We start from the raw sequence: 24979 nt of genomic DNA, 5'->3' as shown, positions 1-24979 counted from the left end.
CTACACACTTGGGACTTGCTTGCCTGGTCCAAGGACTGGCCAGAACTGAGGGAGAGTGTAGAGTCCTATCCCAGGGCACTCAAGGTATACCCAGAACTGACCCCCACCTGCTAGCTGGTGTCCCTTCCCCCAAGCTATCTCCTCCTACCCTGTGCCTGAAAGTCCACTGTTCTGTGTCCAGTGTCCTGCGATCTGATCCTGTTCTTACTGAGGCCACAGGTTGGCCCTTCCACTTTCTTCCCCAGGGGCGACCCAGCTCCCAGGGCCGGAAGGAGTCAGAGGCCTCTCAGCTCTATGCTCAGCCTTGGGCTACGGCATAACCCTGGGGCTTCTAGAAGAATCCAGGAGGGAAGCCCAACCACAGGAGGCACCCAGAAACCGGGGGTGCCACTGTGGGACAAGGCTTTCTTTATTGGGATGGGGATGGGGTCACAAATAGTCTTACTTAGAGGTGCTCTAGGCAGATGGAGTCACTTAAGGGTGGGAGAGGACTGAAGGTCTGTTGTCGGGGACACAGAGACAGGGGTGAGGGAAGAGGTCACGGGTGGGTGAGACATGGTCCTGGGCAACACAGGTGTTCTGTGGTCTTCACATGTCGAGGGAGTCTCCAGTATCTGGGGCTCCCGTTGGATGCTGGAGCCAATGAAGATCAAGTAGATGATGGCACCTAAGTAGGCACCCAGGGGTGGGGCCACCACTGGCACCCACCACCAGTTCTTGGTGCTGCAGGCAAGAGGCAGAGGCCTGCTTAGGGGGCCGATGCCCAGCATGGCACCTGCGTCTACCTCAGGCCAAGACAGAGAGTAGGGCCTGAGAGTAGAGGAGAAACCCCACCCTAGCGCGGGAGTTGCCCCTGAGCCTGGGGCACCTATCAGCTTCAGCCTGATTCAGGGACAGAGGCGGGTCTGGGGCAGGGTTGACATTCAGTCCAGGAGCAGGGTCTGGAGGACAGTCAGGACCCACTCTTGCCTCCCCAGGCCACTGGGAGCTCTGCAGGATGCTCCCAGGCTACTCCACCCCTCCACATGTAGGGAACCCACGGAAGACTCACAGGAATGGGTTGGACAAGGCAGTACCTGAAGACCTGTGTGCCCCAGCCAGCAATGAAGGTGAAGAAGCGTGGAGGCAAGTCCCGGGAGGGGTTGATGGCATATCCTGAGTTCATGCCCATGGACGCTCCAATGATGACAACAAGGATGCCAATCACCAAGGCCTGTGTCCCTTCCAGTGCTGGGTTGTTCCCCTTGTCCGTGATGGCTAAGAGACACAGCTGAAGCATCCCTGTCACTAACACCTGGGGAGCAGACACCGTGGCAGCCACCTGGGACCCCTAACCAGGCCATAGGGCCTCAGCAGTGCCCCCAGCCCAAACCCACTGGCAGAAACATGTCCTGGCACAAGGACAAGTCCCCATCCAGAGTTCTTGTCCTCTTCACCATGAGGGACTGCCTGCTGGCCCCCTCCTGAGTTGGGGAGGGCTTGAGGAGAGGCACCCACTCTGGACCACTGACCTCATCCAGGAAGCCCCTCCACAAGGTCATGTGGTCAGGAAGGTAGGTGGCAAAAATGTTAGCAGTGGCTGTGGGACCAGTCACTGTCAGCCTTCCCCCCGAGTAGTCGATGATGGCGGCTGTGGAAACACAGATTGAGTATAAACCTGCCCCCAGCCAAACCCCACTGCAGTCTCAGAGATGAGGTTGTAGGATGGAGGGCAGGGAGCACCTTCAAGACTTTTCTCTCCCAGACATTTTCACAGGCTAGGACACTCGGTTGGATCAACCCATATTTCAGGGGAGGAGGCTGAAGCCAGAGATGGACAACCCAGGGCGGGACACTCACTGTAGAAGAGGCAGTAGATGGTGGCAGCAGCCAGGAAGGAACCCAGGAACTGGCCCAGAACATACACGGGAAACTTCTTCCAGGACATGCGGCCTAGTGCACAGTTGGTGAAGGTCAAGGCCGCGTTCATATGGGCCCCTGCAGGGAGGGTCAAGTGTGTCGGCGTAGAAACAAACAACAATAATCAGTAATACTGAGAGCAACAAGAGCAACAATAATAACAGCTAGCGTTCGTGGACTAGCCACGAGCGCTAGTCACTCAGTCCTCAAAAGGACCCGGCGAGGCAGGCACCACCATCTCCATTTAGCCGTTACGGAAAGTGAGCGATGGAGAGGTTCAATCGCTTCCCTAAGTTGACCCAGCTAGTAAAACCAAGGGATCAAGGGGGCTCGTGAAGCATCTGGGCAGAGGAAAAGGGCTCAGGGTGTTCTCCCTCCAAGCGGTCTGTGAGGGCAAGGCGCTGGCTGACTTGGAGAAGGGGACGGCCGGAAGGGGGCAGCAGGAGCCCACAGGGGACACCTGGCCGTGCCTGTCAGGCGGGGCCCAGCCCACTCACCGGAGATGTTCCCTGCCACGTGCACTCCCATGGTGACTCCAAAGCCAAAACCCAAGTTGACACCGAGGTAGCTCCCCATCTTGTCTCCTAGAACCATGTGGGCCACGGAGCCGAGACCAAACACCTGTGGGAGAGGGCCTCTGAGGGAGCTGCCCACCCAGCAACCCCAACCTCACAGCGGCGTTCCGCCCCTCCCGCGCTAGGCCTCCCCGGCATTGCCCTTGGGGACCCTCTGCCCGCCCCCCTCCTCCAGAGACTTCCCTCCTCGTGACCGCTCCCCCTTGCCCCTGCCAAGGCCGCTCAGACATGACCAGTGAGAGCTGGGTGAGGGCTGTGCAAGGAGCCGGGGTGGGGCAGTGGAGTGAGGGGCTCTCACGGGCATGTCCAGGTCCCTAGACTCCAGGCGCACCTGAAGGGCCTGGAGGAGGCAGGGCTTCCGGGAGGGCAGGGCTGGTGTGGATTCGACCCCTCAGAGCTTCTCACACTTCAGCCTAGCCTGAAGGGAGTTTCTTCAAGGAATCTCCAAGCCTCACATCTGGACTCTGCCAGGAACCTCCAACCATCAAGAGCCCCACACACTCAGCCCTGGAGCCAGCCTCATTCCCATTGCCCTCAGGCATCACTCCTGAACTTGCCCATCCCCCAGCACCAGATTTCAGCAGGTGACACAGCCCACTGACCCCCTTCACAGGGAGGTTAGAGACCTAAAAGGAGGCCCTCACTCAACAACACCCACCTGCCCCTATATTCACCTCCCCTTCAGCTCTGGCCCCTGCTCCCACTTCTCTCTCCTTCTGCAGAGACCTTCCCCTGGCCTGTATCCTCCGCACTCCCCTTGACTGGCTGCCACACGCTAGGGTCTCTTCCTTCCTGAAAGTGAAGCCTCCCACCTCAGCCTGGCCTCCTTGTCCACCGGTGGACTCCTGGACGCCCCCTCCCATGTCAGTCAGGCTCCAGGAAGGACCCGCTGGCTGGCTCCTTTATCCCTTCCCTTGCCCTCCCTCCTCAGCCCGGCTTCTGCTTCCAACTGTCACGGACACCAGTGCTCTGTCCAAGGGCTCCAACCTCCAGATTGCCCAAAGTTCCCTTCAGGCATCGTCTCACTTGACTGTGCTGACTTTCACCCCCTTAACCACACTGTGCTTCTGGAAAGTACCTCCTCTTTGGCTTCCATGACATCTCCCTCTCCTGGTTTTCCTTTTCCCTCTGTAGCCTCCCCCGGTCCACAGCTCCTTCCCACATTCTTCTTCCTTCATCTGCCTCATAAGATACAGATGACCCCAGGGTTCTATCCCTGGCCCTTTTCATATCTCACCCCAGTCACTCCTGCGTTTTCTTACCAGGGCTAGAGCTTCATATATGCCTGATGCACTAATTCCCAAAACCTCCAACTGGGAGCCAGATCCCTATTTCCAGATACCCACTGGAAGTCTCCGGGGTGCTTCACAAGCGTCTCCAGCTCTATTTTGAAAGCTCACCATCTCTCAGAAAATGTGATCTTCATCCCATGTTCCCCCATCCCAGTTGGCCAAGCCAGAAACTTGGATGTCCTCTCCCTCCTCCCCCACACACAATCAGCTCAGTTTACATTCTCCCAGATCTTACTCAGTCTCCTCCTTGCAGCCAGAGTGACCTAACACAAAAATCTGACCATGTCTGCCTTTTGTGCAAACGTACACTGGTTCCCTTCCATTTCTAGGATGAAGTCCAAAGTCAGTAAGCCACCATTTAAGACCCTTGATTTCATGCCTTCTACCTCTCAGTTTCTTATCTGCTCCAGTGTTCTCTATGCTGAGCACTAGTATTACTAATAATAGCATTACTACTATTATTAAGAAAAATTACCATTTATTGAACACTTACTATATGACAGCAAGTTCTGTCTGTCACCTCCTTTAACCCTTAAACCAACTTATGCATTAGGTACTATTATTCTCCCCATTTGAGAGATGGGCAACCAGAGGCTAAGAGATGTTGAGTGGCTTGTCCGAAGTACACATCTTGCACATGGTAAGCCAGTTTTTGAATGTAAGCAGTCACCTATACCAGTCTCAGAGCAAACAAGCACACTGCTCCCTGCATGCCTTGCTTTCTCATGCCTCTGTGTTTTTGCATACGCCACTCCCTCCCTCTGGAATACCTGATCCTAGATCCTGAAAAATTGATACTCTAAAACCATGTTCAGAGACTTCCCTGGTGGTCCAGTGGTTAAGAATCCACCTTCCAATGCAGGGAACACGGGTTCAATCCCTGGTCAGGGGACTAAGATCCCACATGCCACGGGGCAACTCAGCCCGCGCGCTCCACGACCACTGAGCCCACATGCCTCAACTAGAGAGCCTGCACACCAGAAACTACAGAGCCCACACGCTCTGGAGCCCATGCACCACAACTAGAGAGAAGCCCGCGCACCTCAACTAAGACCCGATGCGGCCCAAAATATTAATTAATTATTCTTTTAAGAAGACCACATTCAGACGGCACCTCCTCTGAAAAGTTTATGCGTTTTGGATATGTTGTCTTTGAGGGACCTCTAGATGTCCAAACTGCTGGAAATCAGAGTCTAGACCCATGTCATCCAATATGATGGCCATGAGCCACATGTGGCTATTATGTACTTGAAATGTGGCTAGTCCAAATTGAGATCTACTGTATGTGTAAGGCACACACCAGATTTCAAAGACTTAGTAGGAAAAGGAAAATGTAGAAGATCTTATTCATAATTGTATATTGATTACATGTTGAACTGGTAACATTCTGGGTATACGGGTTAAATACAATAACTATTAAAATTAATTTCACCTGTCACTTTTCACCTTTTTAATGTGGCTACTAGAAAATTTTAGATTACATATGTAGCTCATATTGTATTTCCTTTGAACAGTTCTAGAGTTTTTGAAAAAAGAAAACCTGAAGAACTGTGGACACAAGGGCTGCAGTTGAAGCCGTCAGGCAGGATGAAGGCCCCCGGGAGAGGGCGCAGGGTAAGTGGGCATCTGAGGGCTGAACCTAGGGCAGAATGTCAGCCCTCAGGGGTGGGCGTTAGAAACCCCAGCTGGAGCAGTTGTTGAAATGGAAGAACAAAGAGAATGTGCCCTGGACCCCAGGGAGAAGCAGAGTTTCCCAAGAAGGGTGTGGCCCACACAGTCATGTGCAGACTCTGGGTCAAGCGTGAGAAGGCCTGGAAAGCACCCCTTTGGGTGTGACCATCCAGTGGTCATGAGTAGCGTGGTGAGCACTCTATCATCAGGCCATGGGGTCTGATGAAACCAGGTTCCAGAAAGCGTGGTAAACAGTTGAAAGGACCAGGGTAGACATGCCTTTGAGAACCTACCTGAGGAGGGAGGGAGAGCGAGTGGGATAAATGAAGGGATGTTCTGTGTTCTGCTGTTTTAGGTCGAGAGACCTGAGTGTGTTAAGGTTGAGAGAGGGAGGGGCTGGAGATAAAGGAGAGAGGAAAGGACGAGCAAAGTGTCTGAGTAGCGCTGGGGGCGGGGAGCAAGGCCAGGCCAGGCCAGGCTGGCAGGCTTGGGGGGTCAGGAGGTGCAGGGGCTGGAGCAGGCATGGAGGGTCTGAAGACCAAGGGTCCCCATTTCCAAGTAGGAGCTCAAAACCATTTACTAAAAATAATGAATGATTGAATAAACCCCACGTGATCTCCTGTGTCAAGGTTGCCAACTGGCAGCCCCTGGACCTAAGCCGTCCAGCACACGTTTTGTTTGGGTAACCTGGTTTTGACACAAACACAGAAGTTTCAGCTTCTCTTGCAAAATCAGAAGCTCTGCAACAGTGGCCCGCATTCTACGTGGCATGGCAACGGTCGGCTGGAGTGGTGGCAGCCACATCTTCGCATAGGTCAGCACTCTGCCATTAGCCACCATCTCCGCCATCCTCAGGTGACTCTTTATGGCCCCCCACAGCACGAGTTTGCAACCCCTGCCCTACTACTCACAACTACAGCTGGTTTTCCAGGGCCCTGATAGCCCAGCACCCACCCGCTCTGATCAGTGAACGTGGCCCAGCCTGTCCAGGTCCCTCCAATAGCCATGGGCCCAGCCCGGAGGACAACAGCCCCGGAGGTTACAGAGTGGAACCGAGTGGAACAGTCTGCTTCCCTTATCTTGTCGGCAGTAAATGGGGCCCAAGGTCATTCTAGCTTTTCTGGGGAAAGCTTTGCGCTGATGACTCACTGAGCTTCCTATCAACTGAAAAAGCCACCACTTCTTGGCACAAAGGCCCGACACCTAAAAATAACAACAACACGATGTCCTCTGTGAGCATGAACCTCACAAAGTTCTTTTACAAGGGTAACTTCCCTTCGATCCTCACAGCAACTGAATGGCGAATGTTTCTGCTCCCAAGGGAAACCGAGGCCTGGAGAGTGGTCTTGAACTACCCAAAGTGAGGGCCTTACCTCAGCTGGGGGACAGTCAGAAATCCACAGCTAAGCTAAGGGACAGAGCATAGCGATGAAGGGTCAAGACAGGGATATTAGACTGGACTGGATTTCATCTTAACTTAAAATGTGACCTTGGGCAAGTGACTTTGTCTCACGGAGCCTCAGTCTCCCCACCTGTGAAATGGGGATAATAATAGTACCTCCCTTACAGGGCTGTTGTGAGGATTTGGGAAGATGCTGCACATAAGGGCTTAGCATTATAGTGCCTGGTATGCAGTAGGTGCTCAATAATAATCTCAATAAAAGGAAGAAAAACGCAAACGTGGGCAGTAGGCAGGCATGAATGCATGTGGTCAGTGCTTGCTTTCCCTAAGAGCTCTCTGAGGAGGCACCCTCCCGCCTCCACAGTTCCAAGGTTTAACAGCCCTCACAGGGCTGGAATGTCTTATCATAAATGAATTACTTTGCCCTGGATTAAGGCAAGAGTGGATCCAGATGCTGTCGTCACAGCTCAGGAGGGCAGGTAATGGAGAAGGGGAAGACAGCGAGTGGCAGGGAAGGGAGAGCAGCTGAGAGCACTTGTTAGTTTGACAAGCAACCAACACGTATGTCCTATGTGTGCGCTGGGTGTCGGGCTCTTGACCTTCTTCACACAGTTGGCCAGCTCGCTATTAGTAAAGTTCTGAACAGTTAAGATGCTTATGTAAGATCACAGAGCTAGAAGATAGCAGAGCTGGAATTCAAACCTAGCTCCAAAGCCCATGGAGGCCCGATTCAACACACTTGATAATGTCTGAGAAGACAGGCTCTGAGCCAAAGAGAGACCTGCCCAAGGCCAGCTGGCATGATGATGCCAGCATGATGATCAGGATAAGAACCTAGGTGTCCAGAGTCTCCTGGGCTCTGTGGATCCCACTGTCTCCTACACCGTGACTCAACGCACAGACACACACACGAACACACAACCACACTCATCCTCTCCTCCCAACTCCCAGCCCCCTGCCGCCTCTGGCATGCTCCCGACGCCTTCACTTCCCTTCCCAGAGGCTAGCCCTTCTTTTCATGGACCTGGGCCTTCGTAAGGTGCAAACAAGCATGGCCACAGCTTAAGAACAGAGGCTGGATGGGATAAGTGGCAGGGCCGACGCAGGTGGATGGACAGGGAGTTTCCAAGAAAACCCACATCCCACTTGCATATGGTTTCTGTCCCATCATCCACTAAAAGAGCCCTCACCAAGGTGCCCTGGAACCTCCAGGTTGCCATACTCTACAAGAAGGCGTCAGCGCTCACTTCTCTGGCCTGTCTGCAGCCTCCCACACTGCTGACCACTCCCTCCTTGTGGACCCCGCTGCTTCTGTAACCTGGTCCCCCCCTTCTCCTCTCACCCCTCTGGCTACTCCTTCTCAGGCCCCTTTGTGTGCTCCTCTTCATTCTTCAGGCTCTGTCCTCAACTCAGTTTTTTTCTCTTTCTGTACATTCTCACTGGACAATTTTTATAACCACAGTTCATATTCTGATGTAGTCTAACTCTTTACTCCCAGCCCAAGCCACTCTCTAGAGTTCTAGACCTCTATATCCAACCACGCCCGAGATTTCTCCCCGGCACCTCACCTGGTCACATTAAAACTGACCTCACGCCTTGCCCTGCGCTGGGCCGCAGGCTCCGCGGAACGGCCCCCTAAGCACTTACCCCACATCTGTTGCTCGCAGGTTCCCTCTTCCATAACTCTCTCAGATGTGTGCTTTCTTCTTCACACCGTCTCTATCTCTATCCTAGGTCATTGCCACAGACTCTTCGGTTCCCCTCCCTCCAGCTTTGCCCATTTGGTTTAGGCTCCACACTGCGCCTGGAATTTCCTTCTAAGATCCAAATCTGGCCATATCATTCCCTTGCTTGAAAACCTTCGATGTCTCCCCATTGCCCTCAGGATTAATTCTCAAAGCTTCAATGTCCTCTCCAATCTCTTTGCTCTTCGTTTCCCTTCTCCTCACTTCCAGGCATGCCCCTGACCCACCCATCCCCAAGCAGCCCAGGATTTCATTCTGCTCCCACGTACCATGAGCCCTTTCTCTCCCAAAAAGGCTTGGTGAGAAAGACAGAGCTCTCTCCTTATTTTCCTATGCTTCTCCCTCAGGCTCTTAGCTCAGAGGCCAGGGAATGGACAGTGTGGCTCAGGGCCCAGCGGTGGGAAGGGCGTCATGGATTGCACTTACTGAGCCCTACCTTCCTGAGGCCCCTTCCTCAGAGCCTGCTCACCCTGTGCCACCCACCCACTCACCATCATGACAAACGTGCTCAGGAACTCAGCCAGGAACTCACGCACCATCTCCTTCTGCAGTAGTGTTTGCATCCTTGCTATTGCAGGCGATGTGACCATCTTGGACATGCAGGTGGACCTGAAGCAGCAGCCCGAGCCCATGGGCAGAAATGAGATCAGGCGCGCTTACAGTCCATCGGGTTTTCAACTCATGGCTGAGTTAATGGGTAACCCAGTGGCTTCTCCACACACCTCCTCTTGCCCAGGGCAGCTGGTACTGCTGGGGTCAGAGGCATGTGAGAGTCCCAGGGATGTGGAGAAGGACTGGGGGTATCCAGATCATGCCCCTTCTTCCTCCTGATGGGGACTGGACCATTGGGAAGGGCGCGCTAATGAGGCCAGGTTGCAGAGGGGGCAGCTGGGAAGCCAGTAAGCGCCATCTGTGCTGCCAAAGAGCCTCAGGGGAGAAGCAGATGCGAGAGAGCAGGCAGGAGAGTGGAGCTCAGTTGTCTGTCTGTCTGCCTGTCTGCTGGGGCCAGAGCTCTGGGGACACAGGTAAGGCATCAGGCAGGAGCTGGCAGCAGTGAGGCTCTGCAAACAGCACAGGCTGTGGCAAAGTCTGCTCCCGGGCTCTAGAAACAGCACCGAGGACTGAAGCATGCCCTAGGTTCTGCCAGAGATGACGGGGATGGCAGAATATACCAGGCTCTGAAGCAAGGTCAACTCAAATGAATGCTTGTGAGTGAGTGAATGAATGAACGAATGAACGGGAGGGACAGAGGAAAGGAGGGACTTTGTCTTACTCCCTGGTGTCTCCTCATTGTCTAGCACAGTGCCGGGCACATAGTAGGTGTGCAATATACACTGTCGAATGAACGAAAACTGAGAATTCATCTGTTACTCTCCACTAGATCCCCAGAACTTCCCACAGTGCCTGACACATGGTAGAGGCTTGATAAACGTTTGTTTAGTAAGTGCATGATTGGATGGATAGACAGATGAAAAAGTGAGTTAGAGGCTCTATCTTCTGTTGGTGGTGGGGGAATAGGACTTGAGTGTGAGGAAGGAGACGGTGTCCGGAGGGTAAGGAGGAGGTGGGGTGCAGATGCCTGTAAGTGCAACCTTAGTGCTTGTTCAGACTGGTGACCCTCCCCCGCCTCCCACGCTGAGTGACCCTCACCTTCCTCACCCCACTGGGGTCAGCAACATCACCCACACCCCGCCTCAGCTTGCTGACTTTCCCCAGCCTCACAGCAACAGAGAGTAAGGGAGTGAGAAATGTAAACCAGGCATGGATAGAACCCCTTCCACTTTTCTGGCTGAGACCCCATGTTCATTTCTCACCCACCCTAGTCCTTGCTGTCTCCTTACTTCAGGGAAACAAACCCAGGACTGAGCACATGGAGGGGGAGGTAGAGTTGCCTGGATGGTCGGTCCACTGGCTCCCATCCAGCTGCAGCTCCCATGCGGCATCATATAAGGGTCGCCTTGCCCCTATGCCTCCTCAGCCCTGAAGAAGAGCCTGAGACAGCAGGAATTCAAGAACAGTCCTGGGAAGGTACCACAGAGGCAGAGGAGCGGTAGACAAAGCAGGAAGTCACAGACACCAAGAGAGCTCTGGAACCCTGGCCCCTTCCTCCTCACCACAAAGCAGGCAGGACGCAGTGAGTGACAACCACCAAGGAGCCAATGAACCAGAGATTTATTGAATGCCTAGCATGCCTACTGTGTTCAGTGACTGCAGTAAAGAACATTGGCATGGTCTCTGCTCTTAGGAAGATGAACAATTAACTAAGCAGTTACTTAAAAGTGTAAGGAGTGTTGCCACAAGTGAAGAGTGGGTACTGTGGGGTTGCAGGGAGGAAGCAGATGACCCAGAGGAGGGAGTAGGAGGCTCTCCCAGAGGAAGGGAAATTTAGGTCGAGAATACAAGACCGGCCAGATGAAGGAGCATCAAAGGAGGCTGGGGAAGGTTCTGGGCTAATGCTTGGACAAAGGCTTGCAGCTACGACAGTGTGTGATGTATAGAGGAATTCTATAAGGATGGGCTGCAGAGAGAGAAGGGAGAGTGGCACGAGATGGGCAGAGAGGGGCAGATGGCCTCATGGCCCACGTTAGGGAGTCTGACCTCGCCCCAGAAGGCCGTGGGGTGGAGGATTTAAGCGGAAGCGCCGTCTCCTCTTTGGAGGCAGGAATAAGGGAGCGTGAGTAGAGGCATGGTGAGCAATCAGACAGGCTGAGAGGTGATGGCAGCCTGAGCCAAGAAGGTGCAGTGGCGGTGGTGAGAGGAAGACAGTCAAACCGACAGACTTGGTGTCTTATTAGAGAGGAGAATGAAGAAGGAAGTGTCAGGGATGACCCCAGGCTCTGGCTAGAGCAGCACGATGGCCTGCGTGAGGCACATGAGAGAAGCTGCAGGCTTAGGCTGGAGAATGAGGGGTCCCCTTCTGGGTGTGGCGAGTTTGAGGAGCTCACTAGACAGCTAAGTGGTGGTGACCAGTAGGAGGCTGCTGGTCATGTGGTCTTGTTTAGAGATACCCATTTGGAGGTCACCATGTCATAGATGGTCATCTGACCCATGGGCATAGATGAGAGAGCTCAAGGAAGGGTATAGAATGATAAAGGGCATCTAAGAAAACTAGCCTACAAACCAAGAAACTAACAGCCAATGAGGTAATTACCTAAGTAATATGTGCTAACCAAGGAACTAAATATCTAACAACCCACCAACCAACCCTTCGACTCATCAACCTAGCAACTTAACCAACTAACTGATTCTCCTATTGACCAGCTCATTTAATTATCTGATCAACCAACCAGCTGCAAACTATCCAACTAACCTCAAGCCAACCATTTAACCGGCTAACCAATATTTATCCATTTAACAAATGTTTGTCGAGCAGCTACTTATAAGTCAGGCACAAGGGGTAAAAGTAAAAATCCAGTCTCTGCCCTTGGATGGCTTCATCCAGTGGAGGAGATGGATAACACTGTCAGAGCAAGAAGCCCCCGGGTGGGAGGCAAGGCCTGAAGAGACTTGAAGAATGGGCAAGTGGTGGCCTAAAGTGGCTGTGAGGGAGTAGGGATGTGGGAGTGAGGATATCTTACATATTTTAGCAGATTGGTGGTTAGATGTGAGGCGTGGGGGATAGAATATCAAGGACAAGGCCTTGACTTCTGGCTTGAGCGTCAGAGGAGGAGGGGATCCTTGACTGAGCTGAGACCACAGAAAGTGGCGGGAGAGGAGTGGAGAAGGCTGTTTTCAGCTGGGACTGAGCTGCCTGCAGAACGAGTGAGTCTCTGGAAAAAGGGTCTAAAGCCCTACGAGAGTCCTGGGCAGAGACAGCGATGTCATCGGCACAGAAGGGACCCATTCATGCTCTCTATCCAAGAGCACACAAGCAGACCAACATGCATGCTCATGTGGAGCTGACAGGCAGAGATGAAACGTCCTAAGTAGGTCATCTGTGTGGTGGAAGGTAGTACATCCTACGGGAAAAGGTGGAGCAAGGAAAAGGGGGTGGGCAGTGACTGAGTAGGGCAGTCAGTGTGAGCTTCACTGAGAAGGTGCCATTTGAGCAAAGACAGGGAGGAGGGGACTTCCCTGGTGGCGCAGTGGTTAAGAATCCGCCTGCCAGTGCAGGGGACACGGGTTTGAGCCCTGGTCCGGGAAGATCCCACATGCCGCGGGGCAACTAAGCCCGTGTGCCACAACTACTGATCCTGCGCTCTAGAGCCCACGAGCCGCAACTACTGAGCCTGTGCACCGCAACTACTCAAGCCCGCGCACCTAGAGCCCATGCTCCGCAATAAGAGAAGCCACCGCAATGAGAAGCCCATGCACCGCAAGGAAGAGTAGCCCCGCTGGCGGCAACTAGAGAAAGCCTGCGCACAGCAACGAAGACCCAACGCAGCCAATAAATAAATAAATAAATAAATTTATTTTAAAAACAAAAAAGACAGGGAGGAGGGGAGGGAGCGAGCCCTGTGGGGAACTGCGGAAAGAATGTTTCAGGCAGGGGGGATGGCCACTGAAGGACTCAGCATGTTTGAAGGAAAGGAAAGGAGGGGAGAGTGGGGTGGGGGAAGGTCAGAGAGGAAACGGGCACTAGATAGGCAGGGCCTTGGCCATTGCAAGGACTTTGGCTTTTATTTCACCCCAAAGAGACCTGAGCCTGAGCGGGTAAGAGGTGGTGAGTTCAGTTCAATTGAGCACAACCTATACAGGGGCAGCTGGAACCCACTGCCCAACACCTTGACCCTCATCTGGGTCTTTCTGAGCCTCCCCTCAGCCCAGGGCCCAGCCCATGCTTGGCTATGGGCACAGGTGGGAGAGATCCTTCTTCTGGGCCCCATGGGCTGGTACGGGGTGGGAAGGAAGGAGTCTGGGAGGATCAGCTACTGTGAGGGAGAGGCTGAGAGAGGCAGCTACTGTGAGGGAGAGGCTGAGAGAGGGGCAGGGAGGGCCCTGGGGGTGTGCTGGGTGCAGGACGGGAGGGCTGGGGTAGGGGAATGGGTGGGATGCTTACCGCTTCTTCCTGTCGGCCTGAGTCATATTCTGTCTTTGAGATTTTTAGATGCTGTGGAGCCAGAGAGAGGTCACTAGGGCTGGGGGGCTCAGAACTTCGCCCCTCATTCTCATCAGACCTCAGCTCCCTCAGAGGAGAAGCCACAGGGGCAGCTGCTGCCAGTGCCAACCCCTCAACCCAGCCGAGCTGGCAGGGAGGGAGAAGGAGGGGTCGGTGTCTTCAGCCAATGGGGAGTGGCACTGAAGCCCCACCCCCTCACCCCTGCTGGCCCCCGGACTCGTGGCCCCCGGACCAGGCCCTGCAGAGGTCCTCCTGACCTTCCCAAGTCTGCAGCCCAGCTTTGGACAGTGGAGATGCCCACAGCCTCCCCCCCAGCAGCTCCACCCCTCACATATGCGGGTATTATTGTCTTCAGTCTAACCTCAAGCTCTCTTGCTGCTGACTTAAACTGTGACTTTCCAGGGCCTTGTCTGCCTCACACACACACAGGATGAGGTCCTGAAAGTTCATTTAGTCCTAACCCCCACCTCAGAACAAAATCTACCCTCTCACCTTTCCTGAAAATTCCCCCCTTTTAATCCCCATTTTCCTGACAAATGACAGCACAAAGGTAACCCTGGAGTTTCCCCATCCTGCATGCTCCCTTGTTCTCTAGCCTGCTTCCCTCTAACTGCAGCCTAAGTTCACATCCCTAGCCCCGATGGCAGAAACCCTCTAGCCCCAGCCTCTAAGGAGGGGACTCCAGAGGGAGGAAACACTCTAGCAAAGCCAGAAATCCACCCATTACTCTGATCTGCATCCCTTCTGCTTTGGTCCCGTGTCGCCAGTCTCTACTCGCCCCCCGACTCCCACCCCCTCAGGCTCTGCTGGCAGCCCAGTCCCACACATCCTCCCAGTCTCTGCTGCACCACTGGGCCTCCCAGCATTCAATCTACAGGTGAGGAAACTGAAGCCCAGAGAGGAAGTGTGATGCGCCCATATGACGCAGCAACTCAGGACTAAACCAGAATGGGTATCCAGGCCTTCAACTCCCAGCTGGGGTTCCTTCCCCAGACAGTCCCATGGTCACCTCCTCCCCATGTGGTCCCCAGGAGTGGCACTCCCAGGCCTGGGTCCCAGGGGAGGCCCCCTGTCCCAGCCCTGCCTGGAACCCGACTCACTCTGCCCAAGTGCCTTATGCTTCCCAGCGTCTGCCTTGGGGGCCTCTCAGTCACAGCAGGTCTTGAACTTGTTCCTCCGTGACTGTCTCAGGCTCTGGCTGCAGCCCCTGCGAGGGCTCCTCTGTCCCTGCGTCCCCAAGCTAGAGCCCGCCTCTCGGCCCTCCTTGGGGTGGCCCGAGCACTGCTCTGCTCTGCTGTTCCAGGGAAGAGGTCAGTGGGGCAGGGGTTTGGCCCCTGTCACTTGAGCCAAGTCCGGACGCACTGCCCAAAATAGCATCCCTTCTCCTGCCAACAGCGCCATGGAGACCAGGTTCTGAGGCAGCCTTTGTGAGGTCAGAGGTGGAGCTCGGGTGAGCGCTCTGGGCCTCAGGTCCCACAGGAAGGGCCTGTGCTCCAAGCCAAGGGTCCAGCCCAGAGCCAAAGGAAGCCCTCCCAGGGCCCCAGACCTGGGAGAGGCTCCAGAGGCTCCTGAGTGCCCCCGCTGTGGGCAGAACTGCACAGAATGGGGATTGGAGGTGGAAAAGTCTGGAGATCCACAGCCAGGTGGAAGGGTTGGGGAGAAGACCCTGGGTCAGACCTAAGGAAGAGCCCGTCCCGAAGGAAGAAGGGGAGACTCATGCCCTGGACTCAGGGGCCTCCCAGTCTGAGGGGAAGGAAGAGACATAAGCCATATTTGCAGGAAAACCTCAGTCTAAGAGGGGAGGTAGAAAGCCAGGCCTGGTTCTCTGGAGGTTCTTAGTCTGGTGGGGAGGCGAAAGAGCCTGGGCCTCGTGCTCTGGGAGCCCCCATCTGAGTGGGGGAAGGGGAACCCTAGGCCCCACCCTCAGGAAGACGCCTCCCTTGGGAACAGCAAACAAGGCCTCTGGCAAGGAGCCAAGCTGGACCAGAATGTGAGGCTGCAGGTGGGGTGACCAAGGAGGGGTCAGGAGCAAACCAGGGCACCAGCTGCCATCTGAGAGGACTTCTGAGCCAGGGAATGGCTGAGCCTCCAAAGATGGGCCAGTTTGGGATCTGAGCAGGTGACCTGGTGCTGAGAAACAAGGGAGGAGTTGCTGGTCTGCGGAATGTAAGGAGACCCGCCAGGTGGAGTCGTGGATGGTGGGCAGTGGGTCCAGAAGCTTCTGAGGCCTGCAGCCCCTCATTGTGGAGAGGTGGTATAGGATCTAGTTGCAAAGCCAGCTCTGGTAATAGAACTGTCCTCTAGAGGGTGCCAATAGACCGGGTCAGGTCTGGAACTTGCATTGCCCAGGTTCCCACCCCTACTTGCCCGGGTCCCCAAGCCTACTTACGAAGCAGGTCCCTCTGTAAGGAGAGACAGAGGTAGGCTGCCCAGTCAGAGACCATCCTGAAGGAACGAACTCTTCCGCTGCAGCACCTTGGCTGAGGCTGTGCCCCTCACTCCCCTCTGCAGACTCGAAGAGGGCTCAGGACGCTGAGTCCTTCTTCAGGGAGGTAGAGATGTACCCCTGGTAGTGAGGGGCTCCTGCCTTTATTCCTTTCCTTTGTGTGCTGTTGAGGCCAGGGCGAGGTAAGAGTCAAAAGTGAAGCTGGGGTCTTGGATGAGGTCAGAACTTGAGCAGAGCTGGATTGGGCTGGGATCAGGCTGGTGAGGGAGGGAAATGGGATCCATGTTGGAGTCAAGGATCCAGCCCTGGGCTCATTTACTGGGCTGTACGCTGAGGACCCAGAGGTAGAGCAGACACCCTCCTGCCTGTGTCTTGGGACAAGACAGATAATCAGCAGGTGGTTCCCACAGAAAGGGGCGGGGGAAAAGGTGCGAAAGCAGCGTGGGAGTGCAGGTGACAGTCCTAGCATTGCCCATTTTTAAGCAAGAAGAGTCAAGTTTGCCTCCAGATAATGAGAATAAAATCCTCCCTTTTCAGTACGTGCTTTGTGCTGCCACCTCTCCAGCAGTGAAACTCCATGATGAAACCCTGACATATCTCAATCAAGGCCAGTCTTATGAAATCCGAATTCTAGACAATAGGAAACCTGGAGAACTTCCAGAAATTAAAGGCAAGCTGGTGAAGAGTATATTCCGTGTCGTGTTCCATGACAGACGGCTACAATACACTGAACATCAGCAGCTGGAGGGCTGGAGGTGGAACTGACCTGGAGATAGAATTCTTGACGTAGGTATCCCAATGTCTGTGGGTATAATCGATCCTAGAGCTAATCCAAACCAACTAAATACAGTGGAGTTCCTGTGGGACCCTGCAAAGAGGGCACCTGTGTTTATTCAGGTGCATTGTATTAGCACAGAGTTCACTATGCGGAAACATGGTGGAGAGAAGAGAGTGCCATTTCAAGTACAAATCAATACCTTCAAGGAGGATGAGAACGGGGAATATACTAAGCACTTACACTCAGCCAGCTGCCAGATCAAAGTCTTCAAGCCCAAAGGTGCAGACAGAAAACAAAAAACAGACAGGGAGAAAATGGAGAAAAGAACACCTCATGAGAAGGAGAAATATCAACCTTCTTATGAGACAGCTATACTCACAGAGCGTTCTCCATGGCCCGAGATCAATATGATAATTCCCCATCACCTGGCTTCAGCAGTTCCCATAGCAGTCTTTCTCTTGGGGAAGGAAATGGTTCACCAAGTCACCAGCCAGAGCTGCCCCCTCCAGTCACAGATAACCTCTTGCCGACAAGCACACCTCAGGAGTTTCAGCAGTGGTTGCATGGAAACCATTTTTCCACATTCACGAGGCTTTTTACAAACTTCTCAGGGGCAGATTTATTGAAACTAACTAGAGATGACGTGATTCAAATCTGTGGCCCTGCAGATGGAATCAGACTTTAATGCATTAAAAGGCCAGATGGGGCTTCCCTGGTGGCGCAGTGGTTGAGAGTCCGCCTGCCGATGCAGGGGACACGGGTTCGTGCCCCGGTCCGGGAAGATCCCACATGCTGCGGAGCGGCTGGGCCCGTGAGCCATGGCTGCTGAGCCTGCGCGTCCGGAGCCTGTGCTCCTCAACGGGAGAGGCCGTAGCAGTGAGAGGCCCGCGTACTGCAAAAAAAAAAAAAAAAGGCCGGATGATGCGCCCAAGGCTAACCATTTATGTTTGTCAGGAATCCTTGCAGCTGAGGGAGCAGCGGCAACAGCAGCAGAAGCATGAGGATGGAGACTCAGATGGTACTTTCTTCGTGTACCATGCCATCTACCTAGAAGAACTGACAGCTGTTGAACTGACAGAAAAAACTGCTCAGCTTTTCAGCATTTCCCCTTGTCAGATCAGCCAGGTCCACAAGCAGGGGCCCACAGGAATCTATGTGCTCTTTAGTGATGAGATGATACAGAACTTTCAGGAAGAAGCCTGTTTTATTCTGGACACAATGAAAGAAACCAGTGATAGCTATCATATCATACTGAAGTAGGTGTGGGGCATTCCATCCTCAGTGGCTGCTGCTGCTTTCACCTATTGGGAACTCCCCTCTTGAAGGGGGTCTCAAATGGAGCTTTGAAGGGCTGCAGGAACCTGACCCATCTGACTGTGTGTGGGCGGGTCCAGGCCTTGGAGGCAGAATCCCAGGCATCTGTGTTGGCCCAAGCTCTTAGGGCACCCACAGATTACTGCCCAACATGCATTTCTGCAACTATTTCTTATTTAAAATTTCTGGACCCTATTGCTGTTGAATATCAATAGAAACTCCACATCACTTAGGGTGTGTGTAGGGCATAATGATGATGAGGATTGTGTGATGTTTAATGGAAAGATGTTAAATTTTGTGATATGGAGCCATGTAATTTTTTTTTCTAACATAAAAGCAAACATCTATATTCATAAGACTAGATCCTCAATCTTTTTTGCCTCTGAAAACCTCATTAAAGAGAAATATGGAGAAAGAAGAAAATTCTTCTTTTGATTCCCCTGTAATTCTATGACTAATAGTAATTTTAGGTAACGTTTATTGCACATTTAGTTGTGTCAGGCAGTGTGATAAATTCTTTAAGTGGATTATCTTGTTTAAATCCTCTTAATAGCCCTATATGAAGTAGGTAATAATGATCCCTAATTGAAGATGAGGAAATGGAGACAGAGAGTGGCCAAGGAGCTTGCTGAGTAACAGGCAGCTAGCAGCTAGTGACACTGAAATGCAAACCCAGGCCGTCTAGCTCTTATTAACTCCCATCCGTGACTGCCACCCTTGCAGTCCTCTGTGCTTGCCATTGTTTCTTACTGTGGCTCTTCTGGTGAATTGGATGTAACACTGAGCGAGAACTGAGGAATTAACACCAAAAGGGACAAACCACACCTAAAAAATGATGAACAAATCAAGACCTACAAAAAAATGAAAACATAGACACTTTCAAAGCATCATCAGTTACCAGATTCACAGATTTTTTTTTTTTTTTTTTTGCGGTACACGGGCCTCTCACTGTTGTGGCCTCTCCCGTTGCGGAGCACAGGCTCCGGACGCGCAGGCTCAGCGGCCATGGCTCACGGGCCCAGCCGCTCTGCGGCATGTGGGATCTTCCCGGACTGGGGCACAAACCCGTGTCCCCTGCATCGGCAGGCGGACTCCCAAGCACTGCGCCACCAGGCAAGCCCCTCACAGAATTTGAGGTGGTGAAAACTAGGGATTATCTGTAACTCCCCAAATTCACTGTTCTTGAATGACCTTCTCAAACTATTTATTAATGAGTTAGACTAACCTCTGCTTTCTCTTTCCCCTCTCTGCATCTTCTCTTGGCATAGAAAGCTCTTTTACTCATGCAGTGTTCTTTTATATAAGCTTTACAAGAAATTCATTCCCGTCCTGTTTGCATTCTTACCATATACTTTAGTTCTTCCTGATTGTGATTGTGTGCTCTTGTGTGTGTGCATGTGTAAGACTATGGAACAGCTAAGCCAGCCTGGAGGTGGGCAAGAATCTTCCAGAAGAGATGACATGGGCACTGAGTCCTCCAAAATGAGAGAGGGAGGATGGGGTGGTAGTGGTCTTTTTGGTTTTTATTTTATTTTATTTTATTTATTTTATTTCTGGCTGCGTTGGGGCTTCGTTGCTGCACGCGGGCTTTTCTTTGGTTGCAGAGAGAGGGGATTACTCTGTTGCAGTGCGCTGGCTTCTCATTGTGGTGGCTTCTCTTGTTGCGGATCATAGGCTCTAGGCAAGCGGGCTTCAGTAGCTGTGGCTCGTGGGCTCAGTAGTTGTGGCTCGTGGGCTCAGTAGTTGTGGCACACGGGCTCGGTAGTTGTGGCTCACGGGCTTAGTTGCTCTGCGGCATGTGGGATCTTCCAGGGCTAGGGCTCAAACCCGTGTCCCCTGCATTGGCAGGCGGATTCTTAACCACTGCGCCACCAGGGAAGCCCCGGTAGTGGTTATTTTAAGTCATTTGAAGCCCAGTGGGATTGTGAGAAAACCTAATATGTTCTGGGGACTGTCAGCGGTTTGCAGAGGGCTGGAGAAACGGGCAGGGACAGACCATGAAGAACTTTGTCTGCCAGGACACAGAGGCAGACTTTATCCCAAGGGCCTGAGGAGCCCTTGAAAGGTGCTAAGCAAAGAGAAGAGTGAAGTATTCAGTCTGGGGTCCTTGAGGCCTCAGAGCACCCAGCAGGCAGGGGCATGATTGGGCCCAGGCTCAGGCTGGAGGAAGAGAACAGATGTCAGCCCATGGGCATCCGCCACAGGAGTTGATGGGCTCGCCAGGAAGCACGAGGGTGTGGGGCAAGGGATGGAGGCAGGATTCTGGGGACAGGAGGGTGACTGAGAAGGAGCAGGTGAGGAGGGAGATAGAAACCCAGACACCAGGCTGCCAAGAGGACACTGGAAGCTTGGGGAGGCTGTGGCCCCAGAGGTGCGTGCTGAGGAGAGGCCAGCCTTGGTGAACTGGCAGGATGGAGGACAGTCACAGCGCTGAAGAAGTGGAGGCTGAGGCGGCAGAAAGTTCAACCGTGGAGAGAAGACAGGAAGCAAGAGGGTCAGCGAGGCTGGGCACTAGGGTCAGAGGTGGGTCTAGACAGAGCCTGGGGGGATCTCCAGGGCCGAGGGGAATGGTGCAGGCAGACAGGGAATACCCGGGGTCCTGTCTGCACAGGGTGGGCTCTGAGTAGAGCGCCAAATAAAACGCAAGACGTTCAGTTTTTTGTTTTTTTGTGTTTTTTTTTTGCGGTACGCAGACCTCTCACTGTTGTGGCCTCTCCTGTTGCGGAGCACAGGCTCCGGACGCGCAGGCTCAGCGGCCATGGCTCACGGGCCCAGCCGCTCCGCGGCATGTGGGATCTTCCTGGACCGGGGCACGAACCCGTGTCCCCTGCATCGGCAGGCGGACTCTCAACCACTGCGCCACCAGGGAAGCCCAACGTTCAGTTTTGAATTTGAATTTCAGAGAAACAATATATGCAATATTTGGGACATACTTATGCTAAAAAAATTAACCATTATTTACAAACAAAAAAGGAAAAACAAACAAACAAAAAATTACCCATAGTTTCTCTGAAATTCAAATTTACCCAAATATCCTAGCTCTGGCTTCAGTGAAGACCCCGCCAGATGCCTTGCATGTTTACTTGGGTTTGAGTCCCAGCTGGGCATCAGATTCACTGCCCAACCCTGGCTCTGTCCCTGCCCCTGAGCCTCTGTTTCCCTACCTGTGAAATGGGGTTGGAGGGTATGCAGTCCTCTCACCCCACTACTTTTGGCATCCAGAAAGGATCCAGGAAAAGGTTTACAAAGGCAGCAGCAGACCATTAACTCAAAAACTAATTTGGTTGAAATGATAAATCAGTTGAAATGAATTGGTAATGTTAGTGTGCTACAGGGCAATTTTTGCAGACTCTGATGTATCTTTAGGCATTTGGTCCCTCTTTCAGAAGTCATTCAGTTTTCTTATTTTAATTTTGCCTGCAATACACTACTTTTGCTAGTAAATAGGTTGGAAATAAGCCAGTGCTCATCAACCTCCCCTTTCTTACTCACTACACTAAAAATCTTTTAATGTGATCTAGTGACTGGGGACATTAATGTTCAACCTAGCTGAAAATTTAAATGTTTATGAACACATAGCCAAACAAGTCAAGCAGATATAATTGTCCATCATTGGAGTGGAAAGTTTTAAAAAATGGGAAAAAAATCTCAGATTCTTTTCTTTTACTTCTTCTATTACCTAAAATAGAAATAAGCGAAAAGAGCATTTTCCCTCCATGACAACAACTACAAAAATTCTGGTAGGTTTCTTTCTAATCCTTTTTTTAATGTATACACATACACACATTCTCCTCCCCCACCCCGCACTTTGTCAACAATAAGTAGAATGAAACTTCTGTAAAGTTTTGTAAAGTACTTTTTTCACTCAAACATTAAGAATATCTTTTCCATGCCAGTAGGTCCACATCCATGTCATATATGTGGCTGTACAGCACAGAATGTCTCCAATTTTAAATGTATCCAACTCTCTTCTATTATGAATAACATGGGGTAGACACAATTGTCTGAAACCCAGTTAGGAATAAAAATGCAAATAGAAATTTAAAAAAATCAGAATAAAGAAAAATGCCCAGATACACTAAAACTTCTCTGAACTTCCCTCAAATGCCCCCCAAAGTATCAATGTGTAAAAAATGAATCATTTCAACTATTTATTTCCACTAACATGCCATTTGATTAACTTATTTATCATGTAAACTGGCTTTCAATCAAATTGTTTTCCACTTGGGACTTTCCAGACTTTTTTTTTTTTAAGAACTTTTTTTTGGGCCACGCCACGCAACATATGGGATCTTAGTTCCCCAACCAGGGATCGAACCCATGCCCCCTGCAGTGGAAGCGTGGAGCCAGAGTCCATATAACTCAGGCACTGTGGTATCAATCAGTAAGAAATGAGAAGCTCTGGTTGAAGGAGCAGGGAACGGGGTGGGAGAGCAGTGCCTGTACCTCGACAAACCCTGGTCTCTCTGAAATCACCTGACACCTTGAAAATTCTCAGACTGCTCAAAAAAGAAAAGACCCTTAATCCTCACCCAGGTAAGTGTCCCCTTTCAAACTCAAGTAGGGAAACTGAGATTCAGAGCAAGGTAGCAACTTACCCAAGATGACCCAGAACTAGAACATCCAGATCTGCCCAGGAGGCCAGGGACCAAAGCTAGGAGAACTGGGGGCTAGGTGGCTGGGCTGGCGAGGGCTGGGGGCACAGGCAGGACCCAGGATGGTCTTTAACCCTGACACTCTCCAATGACCAGACCCTCCCCCGAGCCCAGGCTCTCATCCTTCCTTCTCAGAGTCATACGTGGGCCTCCAGGGAAGAGTGGACAGAGACTGAGGCAGACAGGGTCAGGAGGCACCACCACTTGCCCAAGGACAAACATCCTATAAGTCATGGAACCAGAATTCAAACCCCGCCTGCTCCTCTCTAAAGCCCTCATCAGGCTACCTAATTTGGCATCAGAAACCAGGCATAGAGCTCAGGCCTGTCACTTTTTAGTATGAGCTGGAGCTATCAGGGAAGGCTTCCTAGAGGAGGGGGTCTCATTGACAGAAGAAGTTGGGAGATGACACTGAAGAGATTTGCATGTGTGAGAAGCATTTGTATCTTTGTATATATCTGTATGTGAACATATGTGTGAATGAGTAGGTGTGTGTGTATATGTACGTGTCTATGTCTGGTCTTGAATGTGAAAACCTCTCTGTGGACTCACTCTCTCTCACACAAACACACAGAGTCGTGCACACACGAGCATGCGCCCATTCCTCTGGGTTAATATTTTCCTGTCTGCGTCAGCACGGTGCCCGTCAGCGGGCAACTCACTGCAGAAACGTGCCCTATCTGATCTGGAACAGGGGGCTGAGTGTGGGCAGAGAGCCTATCTCAGCAACCCCAGGCAAGCTACTCTCTCTCCACTCTCCTGCTCAGCCTGAAAAAGGAGGCACGCCCAGAGGGCCTGGCTACCGGGGTGTGATGTGACTACGCCATCGCCCCAATCACACTGGCGGCTCCCCGAGTGGAGCGGTCTCCCTACTTCCTTCCAGGTGGGCAAGGTCAGCTGCTCCCTGAGATACCTTCCCCACCTGTCATCTCTGCCCAAATCTCGAGGCCTCTCCACACATATATATGTTCCACTGAGGACAAAGAGGGAATAGCGACCCCGAGGAAATGCTCACAAGGTGCCCCCCTTCAGCAGGAAAGCAGCTCTGAAATGACCATGCTAGCATGCGGGAAGGTGGGATTTGACTTACAGCTTCCCAGACACACAGTGATTGCCCAGGGGGCTGTTCAGAGGTCTGTGTGGGCAGGAACTTGGGCCCTGGCACCCACAGGCATTGAGCCCAGGAAGGCTTGATGGAACACAGGGGCCCAAGGCGAGGTGGGGCCTTCCCAGTTCCCGGGCCTCTCCCAGTATCAATGGAGGTTCCTCTCATGCCCAGGCTGCTCCCCTGCAGTACCAGCTGAGCCAGATTGGACTGAGCAGGTAGACACAGTCTCTTCTGCTCTCGGTATAGCCGAAGGTCCAGCGTGAGTCAAGCCCAGGTGTCCTGGCTCCTAGCCCGGCCTGAGGATTCCCTAATGCATCTCTGCATGGGAGAGACAAGGATGGAGCATACAGGGAGGAGGACCACCCCAGCATGTTGTTCCCCACGGTGCAGAATTAGCAGCAGTGACTGCAGAAGGGGTGGTTTAATATGATGGTGGTTGACATTGTAATTGGATGGAATTGCAGGAAGGAGATGAGGACATGTTGCTGAGTGAATTTAGAAGAGTCAGCAGAGGTTGGGGGAGAGACCCTCCCGAGACAGAGTACAACTTGTTCAGCTCTGGTGATGGTCTAGGTGCCTCCATTGCCCTGTCCCACACCAAGGAGGGTATCCAGAGAGCTGGTCTTGCCTTCTGGGCCCCTTCCCATCTCGTCTGGCTGGGGGCACTAGCTCGGCCCTCATCTCCCCCCTCACCATCCGTAACAGTGCCAGAGGCCTTCCTCTGCCTACAACTCTGAGCTCTCCTCTTGATGTCCCTCAGCCCAAAGACTGGGCATCTTTGGTCAGGTTTCCATGGCAGGAGAGACGAGGATGGAGGGCAGGAAGGCTTGACTGATTACAGAGTGAGTGGAGTTGGATGAAGGGCTGCCTATGTCTGCCTAGGCCGACCCAGAGAGCCTGCCGCGTCTTGGGGACAATGCGCTGTTTCAGTTCCAAACAAGGATTTCCACCAGCTACGCAGATGTCAGAGGAGCTGAGATGGAGGCGGTGGACTGGGCAGAGATGAGTTCTCAGCAGTCAGGCCAGCTCAGATGC

The 24979-nt window shown here is 52.6% G+C and overlaps 1 protein-coding gene and 1 pseudogene across 2 annotated transcripts; one reads left to right on the top strand and one right to left on the bottom strand.

Annotated features, from left to right (window-relative positions):
* Positions 1–453: 453 nt before the first annotated feature.
* Positions 454–9216, bottom strand: AQP7 (aquaporin 7; the record flags this gene model as incomplete). Its single annotated transcript, XM_082628343.1, has 6 exons — positions 454–723; positions 1077–1294; positions 1512–1630; positions 1840–1977; positions 2397–2520; positions 9076–9216. The coding sequence occupies 6 exons, from the start codon at positions 9214–9216 to the stop codon at positions 471–473; spliced, it is 993 nt and encodes a 330-aa protein (XP_082484469.1). The 3' UTR covers positions 454–470.
* A 2222-nt stretch (positions 9217–11438) lies between these two features.
* On the top strand, positions 11439–17598 carry LOC309806794 (alpha-globin transcription factor CP2-like; annotated as a pseudogene). The gene is made up of 4 exons: positions 11439–11447; positions 14444–14520; positions 14835–14953; positions 16487–17598. The product of its transcript is annotated as an alpha-globin transcription factor CP2-like (transcript).
* Positions 17599–24979: the final 7381 nt, after the last annotated feature.

This window comes from Mesoplodon mirus (assembly GCF_964341445.2).
Source record: "Mesoplodon mirus genome assembly, chromosome: 1".
Classification (NCBI taxonomy): domain Eukaryota; kingdom Metazoa; phylum Chordata; class Mammalia; order Artiodactyla; family Ziphiidae; genus Mesoplodon; species Mesoplodon mirus.
Note: the sequence above shows the minus strand (reverse complement) of the source record. Positions and strands in the feature narration are given on the sequence as shown.